Source organism: Teleopsis dalmanni, chromosome 1 (genome assembly GCF_002237135.1).
Source record: "Teleopsis dalmanni isolate 2A chromosome 1, ASM223713v2, whole genome shotgun sequence".
NCBI lineage: Eukaryota > Metazoa > Arthropoda > Insecta > Diptera > Diopsidae > Teleopsis > Teleopsis dalmanni.
The window spans coordinates 82,997,802-83,008,483 of NC_051846.1; the positions used below are offsets into that span (position 1 = coordinate 82,997,802).

Sequence of the window (10,682 nt, forward strand, 5' to 3'; positions counted from 1 at the left end):
GGCTGCAATACCAGAATTGGTCGAGCTTTTAACCTCAGCGAATTTAGACAACTAGACAAATTTCCGACTATAGCAACGCGTCACACTCTACAGATAAACTATTTGCTAAACGCGAATTACTTAGATAAATACGGTGTTTAGTCTGGTAAACCCGATTGAAAATGTCGGCGCAACTAAATTTTTGATGGCTTTTGTTCTAAATAGAAGCTAACTGCTTGCATTATTTTTTTAATAACATTTACTTGGGATTTACTACATTAGTTATTGGTTCACACAATTTACTGAATTAATCAAAGTATTACAATGAATAATTAATCTGCATAATAATTACCTGGAATTTATATAAATAGGTTATTGAAAGTTTTTACATTATTAATAGAAGTGTGTAATCTCATAAATGAATGAAATTTTTATTAAGAAAAAAGAACCATTCACTAATAGGAATTTACGCATATGCTTCGTCTGAGGTGATGACTGTAACATATTCACAACTTACTCTGATATACTTTTTAAAATAAAAAAAGAAAAAGAAATCCCAGACAAAAATCACATACAAATATTCGCACCAAATTGCGAAAATTGTGCTTAAGTTTACTTTGTGTAATATGACTACCATAAATCCATTTATGACAAACTTTATCAAATTAAATTTCAGCAAATATAGTTTAACCATCCAAATACTGGCTATCGTTAAATATAATTAGTCTCCATCAGGTTTTAAAATTATATTTGAGTTTTATAGTTAGATGAACTTTTTATTTATAGTTATGAGCTTTTATTTTAATAACATACTGTTTTGTATTCATTACTTCAATTAAATGAATATTAAAATCACATTATTGATATATGTATATAAACTATATTAATTTTAAAATATTAATTATCGATTTTCATTTAATGAAATATTTGTGTGAGATTAATTTTTTAATTTGAAACACATAATTATATTTTGAATATAGACTTTGGATGTGTTAATATTCATTTTCATAGATACACAAGACTTTAAAATGCTTAAATCAATATACTTAATCAAAATAAATTATTAATTGAAGAGTTATAAGTTTAATTCAATACACATTTTTTTTTCTTCTATTTTGTTCTTTTTCAAATCTGTATTAAGAGCTTTTCGAATAGTAGTGAACTACAACAACAAAAATTGTTTTTTATATCATCAGTGGTCTTGGAAATTCTTGTATTTTAATTATTCGTAAATAATTTTTTGAGGCTGCAAGTACCAGAAACCGAACTCGTAACCTGCCAAATTTGAAGCTTAGAGTCAGCACTGCTCAACTAACTGACCCAAAGCCGTACTTGACTTTTATGTTCGCACATTTTTTGGAGATTTATTAGTTTGTTGCGAAAGTTTATTAACACAGCATTATATTAGAACGAAATCATAAACTATCTGTAGAATAATTGAATAAATTAATTATATTTTGTATTTTTTTAATTGTTAAATTTCAATACTATTCTGTTTGTAGAGGCATTTTTTGTTAGATGATTTATATACTCTTTCTTATATATAGAACCTATTCTAGGATCGTAATACTGAGAAAGTCATGCTAACGTTACTTTACGTTTCGCACGAGCGAGACCAATATTTTTTGAATATAAGTTGTAATTTAACGTCATTTTTAAGACGAAAATACCCATTATATGTGATAGAAACTAGTATATTTTGTTATATTGAGTCACTTCGCAAGACGAGTTTACTTAAGACTAACTTTGTTTTTAAATCAATCCTTAAAACTAATACAATATTAATGAATCGAGCTTTTAAAGACTAATACAATATTAATGTATAGAGCTTTTAAAGAGAGCTCTATATACTTCGTTATAATAGTTATAACATATTTCATAAAAAGGTATTCGAAAAGTAGTAAACTACAACAACAACATTTCTTTTTTTTTTTAAATTATTTTAATTAATTGATTTTTTGGCTAACCATACAGCTGTTTCTTAAATCTTTATCTTCAAATATTTTATTAAAAAACGCGAATAGATCGTGATAGAACAAGCTTTAAAATGTGGTACCGTACAGACATGCTTAAATAACTCCGTAAATATTTCTAAACCAAATTTGTTTTACTTAATAATATAAAATTTAACATCTGTTAAAAATTTTTTTTGACTTATTTTGAGCTGCTTAATCTAATATTGAAAAACAATCTATGCGCAGCCATGGAGATATAAACAAAAAACGATTTCTCGTAGTGTATTACAACTTCTAATTTTTAATTTAGAAATCTACTTTAGATATCAAATAAAATAAAAATAATATGGGAGTTCTGTAATCAAAATAATGCTGTAATCAAAATGCTGTAATCAAAATAATGTTATTGCTTTTAGAAGTATAGGTAAATATCGCGAACTTATTAATATTTGTTTTATAATACTAAAATACTTCTCCTTATTTTTATTTTATAATCTGCCCACAGATTTTTTTCAATAATTCATAATGTTTCTGGCATTCCATTCTGTTCCGGTAAAATTATTATGTTTTGTTATAGTATATATACCATCAAACGGAATCCTTTTCTCCAAAGAATTATCAATTCAGCTCAGTAAATCGTTCAATCTCTTTTTCAATGTCAATTTGACAGGCAATAAACAGTTCTTTTCTTTTGTAAACATATCACAAAAAAACAACCGGCTTATTTTAAAAATAACATATGAAACAACAACACTGCTAGCTTATTTATTCCCACTTATTTGAAATCGCTAACTAATAAGCAGCTCAAATCGCATGGTTACCAAGACTAAAAATCATCTATTGTGAACGACTTTTGGTACCCACGAAATTTCCAGTTAACTGCCAACGAATGATTTCGTTAATTATTCGTTTTTCGTGTCGTCATTGTTCGTAACAAATACGTTACTGTTTCTATTTATTACTTTACTGTTAAAAGGCATGAAAATGTATATTTTATTCACAATTATGTAAAAATATATTCTTACCAATAATTACAAAGAATTATTATTCATTTTCGAAATTTTATGTTTAAATTTTATTATGTGTTTTGCATATATAAACCTAGCAAAATTTCCATTGCTAGGTTTATGGTCCAGAGTTGCCATCGGAAGTAGTGATTATTTTATTTGTTCTATTGCGACATGCTTACAACAGAATAGGCCTAATGTAATTCAATCACTACAAGTTTGTATCTAATATTGAATAGGATAAATTTATTAAGCTGCAAGCTGATCAGCTCATCAACTTTTCAAATGATTAGCTTTTATTCAAAAAATTTAATTTGTTTTTCAATTTAATTTAATTTTTCGACTTTTAAGCCAAAAATCGAGCCCAAACCACAATTTTTTTAAATTGAATAATTGAGAAGAACATTGCTCTAAACAATGCTTTTGGTTACGCCCATGTCTATTAAACATGATAATAACATCTTAACAATATTTATAAAGATCTAACTGATTTAATAAAAAAAAATTAAATAAAGTTTTTTGGTAAAATTTTATTATTCTCTATTTAATTCTATACATACATTCTTTAAAAAAAAAGGAACCTCTAAATAAGGAAACACATTCCTTTACCAATTACTGCGGAAACTGTGTACTGTAGGTAAATAATACTTGAATTGTGCAGATATTAAGACTAATAAATAAATAAATTCTATTTTCTAAATTTATGAGTATAACTATCACAATAAACCGTCTCTATAGAAAAAACTGAACTGAACTATAAAATTAATTTTAAAAAATTAAGTACTCGTGTTTTTAGGTTCACACATCTCTTCATAAGTACCATTCGGCAAAACAGCCTTAGTAAGCTTAATAAGTTTTTCCAATGGGCATTGAAATTCGCAACCAGGTACGGTTAGTCTTTTAACTGGTTTGTTTGGATCATATTTATAATAAATCTGTAAATAGAATATAATTAATTTATAAAAAATAGAATAATTTTATATTACAACAGCAAACATACTTCAACATAATATTCTTCGGTGTCTAAGTCCTTATGCAATTCAAATAATGCCATTGCTGAAAAACGTGGAAATGCACGTTTCCATACATTCATAGTTGCTAATACGTTAGTAAGAGTCCAATCATGTGCACCATACATGAAGAATTTACGATCTTTTGGTACAAGTTCACCTCTTGCTTTACTTTGCCACTCGTTGAACATTTTCTGAACAAATGGACCACCCTTTAATTTACGCAATTCAGGGGTGTAAGCATTGTAAACATAGGTTTGCTCAGCCATAAATCTTAATTTTTCTGGATAGTACTTTTTACTCCATGCCGGTAATTTTAAGCCGTATGCTTCCTGTAAAATATATGAATATTAACTATATATATCATTTATATAATTAATTATTAATAATTTACCTGAGCTTGTAATATTACAAAAATAGTGTTTACATCATCGGCAGTAGTAATATTGGTACCAGTTATTTTGGACAACTCATCGAATAAACTTTGACTTTCCGCATGTTCTGCAGCTACTTCAGGTAATTGTAATGCCTCTTGAAAAGCTTGATCGTATCGTGGGCAAGGTACTTGCATTCTTAGCCACTTTAAAAATACATGAAAAACAGTTATAAATCTTTTATATTTTAAATTAATTTATGTTAAATAATTACAATATCATCCTTTTCAGGTAATGAGTATATTGGTATTGGTTGCCAATTTAACTTAGTATTCCATTCCATTAGAGAATTCTTTGGTGGAAACATTGCCGCAAAGAGTGTAGCTAAGGTCATATGAGTACGCCCAGAAACAGTAGCTTGTGCATATAATAACTGAAAAAAAGTATTTAATATTATTTATTTGTTATTATAACAAACAAAATAATTAAATTCTTACGTCATTGAAGAAATAAGGACCTAATTCATTCTTGTAACGCATTCGTAACCAATTTCCCAATTTGTAAAGTTCGGACTTAGCATTCTGTTAAATAAAATAACATTTATGATTTATTAAATCAAATGATTATTTTGGTTAATATTTTATTTACATTTGTCAACTGCCCCCAGCCATAAGGATAATACGTATTATTGCGATAGGGATCGTTGGGATATGTATTTACTGGAGTTCGCGGCCCATGACGCATTAACTGCAAAAAATTAAAAAAATATTTGTGTCTTGTTTAATTTAGTTGTTACAAGATAAATATAATTTCAGTAAATACAAACTATTTTGCTACTGCATTCTTAAGTTAAATGTTTTTTTATTTATTGCAATATTCTCAAAATAAATATTCACTCAATAAGAATAATTAACATACATTACTTCCAATATTTTAAGTTTTATAGAATTTTTAATTACTAAATTATATAATAAATTATACAATTGATTTAAATACACATATATCTAACACATGAAATTAAAATATGAATAACATGTGAAATATTATAGTTAAGAGTAATTTATACATTATAGAACAATATTGACTGTTAATCGTAAAGTAAATATTTTTTATTTATAAATACTAATAACAATTCTGAATTTAAAAAAAAAACTGAAGCGCTCTTAAAGGTGCATTTAAATTTAAATAATTTCAAATAATGTCTTACGCAAATAAATATTCATAAAATATGAATATATATTTAAATCATATAATTGTTGAAGTGAATGACAAAATTAAATAAGATAAAATGTATTATAATTGCAGTAATCTGTAGTAGGTCCCTCTGGTTCCGATAGTCATCTTCTATTGTTTATCGGTATTTATATCATATTTCATATTAAAACATATGATATTGCAATATATACCTATGTATATGATTATTTAAACAACAAAATAAGATATCTTATACAGATATTTTCATATGTTTTTTATTAATTAATGTAATCAAATCAAAATTAGCTATTATTAAAAAAACCACTCTTCACTCTTCTTTAATTTCGAAATATATAACTTGTTATTGAGTTTTAATTTACTTTTAATTAAAAAAATTTACAATTTGAAACAAATCAAAATAATTGTAAATAAATTTAGAAAAATCCCCAGCATATAGTTTTATTACTCAAATTTGTAACTATTTATGGAATTTAAAACCTAGTAATTTATTATAATGGTTATTTGAACAACTTCTTTTAGCAATTGAACAAAAACTGTCTATGCGTATTTTCCAATTATATTTGGTTTTAAAGAATAATCACTTGTATTTTTCTAAGCAGAAATATTAAAACGTTGATTACTAATGCACATATAAATCTAAAAGAATTAAATACATCAATTTTATGTATGAAAAATATGTTGAATACTTAATATCTGTATAGTAATCCCAAAATCGTATATTAAAATTGCACTTATCAACTTTCTCAACAAGGAACCAACTTTAATTTGTATAATTAATAATAAGGAATATAAACTGTAATATAATATAACGAAATATTGAACACTAAATAATAAATATGAAATTGAAATGAATTTTTTAGAATTTATAAAAAAGTAAATTTTCTACTGATCCAATTAATATTACCAATTTAATTAATATACATTATATATGATGAATTCAAAATTTATTATTAATTATTTATATATTGATAAATCATTTTTCAAATTTACCATATATTAAATTAGTTACGCAAAAATACATAAACTATTTCATAAATATATTATTGCAGTCAAAGTACATTAAAAATTTAATTAAAAAAAAGAAATAAATTATTTTTTTCAAACTTAAAAACGAAATAAATTTTTTTAATCAAAATATTTAATTGATTAAAAAAATAATCATATCATAACACTCACGAAAATAATTTTATAAGAAATTTATAAGAATATACAAATTTACACATTAAAATATAATACATTTTTAACTCTATCTATCTATCTATCTGCTATCAAAATAATTTAGAAAATATCTTTTTAAAAAAGTTGCATATAATATCTATAAATAAATATTTTTGAATAAATAAATATATCTGAATGTTAATGCAATTAAGCTATAAATTTTGTTCTAAACTTCTATTTTTATAAGAGGATAATTAATATCACTTTTAAATTGATTAAATTTGTTCTTTTTAATTTTAAACTGACAAAACTAATAACTTTGATTTAATTTTAATTTATAAAAATGATGACTTATATTACAAGTTATAAAAATTTTTTTCTACTTGAATTTAAAAATTAAATTTTTAATTTTAAGCTGACAGTTATATTAATTTTATTATTATTTTAAATTCTGTTTCTATATTACGATAATTATTAACACTGTTAAAATGTTTAAAGCTATTAATTTTAATTTTAAGCTGATTTTTGAATTTAAAATTTTTTTTTTTTAAATATTAAATACATATTAAATATTAATTCATTTTGTTTTATTCATTTATTTTATTTTATTTTGTATTTTTTTAAACTCTCTATCGACGTCAGGATAATTAATAACAGCTTTAAAATATTCAAAGTGATTTTTAATTAATTAATTAAAAAAACTAATTTGAATTTATATATAATTTAAAATAAAATATAGTTTTAGTGATTTCTATTTCTGTACTAATACAATTACTAACATATTCAAACTTTTTAATTTAATTAATTTTCGTTTTAAAATGACAAACTTTATCATTTCAATTTGGTTTCAAATTAAAAATTTTGAATAACATTTTCATTTAATTTTTTAACATAAAAAATGCTTTTTTCAAATTAACAAAAAAACTAGAATATTTTATAATCGAATTATAATTATTTATGTCAATGAAACAATATATCAAACTTTTAATTTTAAGCTTTTTGATACGCAGAATTATTCTGCAGTAAATATAAATTTCCAGACCATAATATTTCACATTTTTCAAAAACTTATAAACTTTTTAATCGTTAAAATTTCTAAACACATTCAAATAGTTAACATATATAGAGCACCACCAACATTTTTTAAAATTTATATATTAAACATTTATGAAAATCTCACAAAAAAATTTTACAAATAGCATAAAAATTATTACCATATGCACAAGTTGTAAAGTTGAATTTTTCCCGGCATTAGAAGAAGCGGATGATGGATAACTATAAACTGCATTCACGTTAAAAATTGCAAAAAAGCAAAATATGGCAAGCGGCACGCGAGACCCCATGTTTCTGAATGAACTGAACGGTGTTTAATGACTGCAATACCAGAATTGGTCGAGCTTTTAACCTCAGCGAATTTAGACAACTAGACAAATTTCCGACTATAGCAACGCGTCACACTCTACAGATAAACTATTTGCTAAACGCGAATTACTTAGATAAATACGGTGTTTAGTCTGGTAAACCCGGTTGAAAATGTCGGCGCAACTAAATTTTTGATGGCTTTTGTTCTAAATAGAAGCTAGCTGCTTGCATTATTTTTTTAATAACATTTAATTGGGATTTACTACATTATTTATTGGTTCACACAATTTACTGAATTAATCAAAGTATTACAATGAATAATTAATCTGCATAATAATTACCTGGAATTTATATAAATAGCTTATTGAAAGTTTTTACATTATTAATAGAAGTGTGTAATCTCATAACAGAATAAAATTTTTATTAAGAATAAATAGGAATTCACTAATAGGAATTTACGCATATGCTTCGTCTGAGCTGCTGACTGTAAAATATCTACATTTTATTCTGATATACATTTTCAAAAAGACAAAAAAATACTAGACAGCAAATTGCGAAAATTGTGCTTAAGTTTACTTTGTGTTATATGACTAAATCCATTTATGACAAATTTCATCAAATTAAATTTCAGCAAATATAGTTCAACCATCCAAAAACTGGGTATCGTTAAATATAATTAGTCTCCATCAAGTATTAAAATTATATTTAAGTTATATATAGTTATGAACTTTTATTTTCTTAACTCATTTAGTATGTTTTGTTTTCATTACTTCAATTAAATGAATATTAAAATCACATTATTGATATATATTAGCTATATTAATTTTAAAATATCTATTAATTATCGATTATCATTCAATGAAATATTTGTTTGAGATTGATTTTTTAATTTGAAACATATGTTTATATTTTGAATAAAGACTTTAGATGTGTAAATATTAATTTTCATAGATACGCAAGACTTTGAAATGCTTAAATCGATATACTTAATCAAAATAAGTTATTAATCAGTGACTTATAAATTTAATTTAATATGAATATTTTATTCTATTTTATTTTTCTTAAATCTTTATCTTAAAATAAATCAAATTTTCAAAAAACACGAGTAGATCGCAATAGAACAAGCTTTAAAATGAGGTACCATACAGAAACACTTAAATAACTCCGTAAATATTTCTAAAGCAAATTTATTTTACTAAATGATATAAAAGTCAACACCTGTTTAATAATAATACGTTTTTTGATTTATTTTGACCTGCTTAATCTAAATATGAAAAATAACCGCAACCATAGAGATATAAACAAAGAACGATTTCTCGTAGCAAAATAATACATCTTTTATTTTCATAAAAAAAGTAATTCACATATAAGTACCGGCAAGTTAAAAAACCTCACAATTTCATGAGTAAAATATATGTTGGCTTTCAATTTGAATTTAAAAATGTTCATATACTTTTACAATATTCGGATTTTCAAATATTTAATGCTACCAGATTTTTTTTCACTTTTTAGCTACCACTTCTATTTTATCTTATTTTAGTGCAGAGTTTCTCAAACTATGCTCGGCAATACTATTTCCAGTGGTACCACTATAAATAGGATTATTATGCACTAGAAACAGCAAGATTTAATTAATTACTTCGGGTTGAATTTCAGATTCTATAGATGCCAAAACACTGTAACAATTTAAGAATTTCTATTTTAATGTATATGTTTGACATAAACTTAATTTCAGACCGACTCATGAAACTTGTTTCATCAATTTAAACGAAAAATGGCGTTCACAAATACATTTCTTTTATTCAATTTTTAAACAAGTTAGCAATCAGCTGTTTTGTTTACATCTTTATTTTATTAAAATTGTCAACATAGTCAATTGTATTGTAAATTAGTGATATAATTAGTATTTCAAATAAATTATTTTGTATCATTAATTTGCTATAGTGAGATCACTACTATAATAATCAAGTTAAGAAATTAAATTGAAAGTAATGTACCATTTGATCAAAAAAGAGCGAGAAGTTAAAAAAAAACGCAAAATTTTAATTTTTAATCATTTTCTTTATTATCGCCTTCAAAGTACTCTCCTCCTGCGGCAATGCAAGCATGCCAACGCTTGATCCAATTTTCCAAATAAGTTTTATAGGCCGCCGAAGGTATGACCTTTAATTCACGTAGCGAATTCTCTTTTATGGCCTCTATGGTCTCAAAACGCGTCTATGGTCTTCGCAATAGCAATTTTGAGAAAAAAGTCACACGGGGCCATATCTGTAGAGTACGGTGCTTGGTTAATGATATTGGTGGAGTTTTTGGCCAAAAACTGCTACACAACCAACGCTGTGTGAGCCGGTGCGTTATCGTGGTGTAAAATCCATAAGTTTTCCTTCCATAAATCTGGCCTCTTTTTGCGAATGGCCTCACGCAAACGACGCATAACGGCAAAATAATACTCCTTATTGACCGTTTGACCATTTGACCGTCCGGAAGGAATTCATAATGCACCACACCACGAATGTCGAAGAAAACAGGCATGTCAAATGCATATACACATGTCTCATCACCAGTTATGATGCGTTCGATAAATGTAGGGTCACTATCTGCGTTGGAAATCATCACTTTGGA

The 10,682-nt window shown here is 25.1% G+C and overlaps 1 protein-coding gene across 1 annotated transcript; it reads right to left on the reverse strand.

The window, feature by feature from the left end:
* Window positions 1–3,534: 3,534 nt before the first annotated feature.
* LOC119670528 (lysosomal acid phosphatase-like) lies at window positions 3,535–8,138 on the reverse strand. Its single transcript, XM_038080820.1, has 7 exons — window positions 7,913–8,138; window positions 4,974–5,072; window positions 4,823–4,906; window positions 4,600–4,758; window positions 4,346–4,531; window positions 3,942–4,283; window positions 3,535–3,876 (listed from the first exon to the last, which is right to left on the reverse strand). Exons 1-7 carry the CDS (start codon window positions 8,039–8,041, stop codon window positions 3,718–3,720), a joined length of 1,158 nt encoding a protein of 385 aa, XP_037936748.1. The 5' UTR covers window positions 8,042–8,138; the 3' UTR covers window positions 3,535–3,717.
* Between the last annotated feature and the right edge of the window lie 2,544 nt (window positions 8,139–10,682).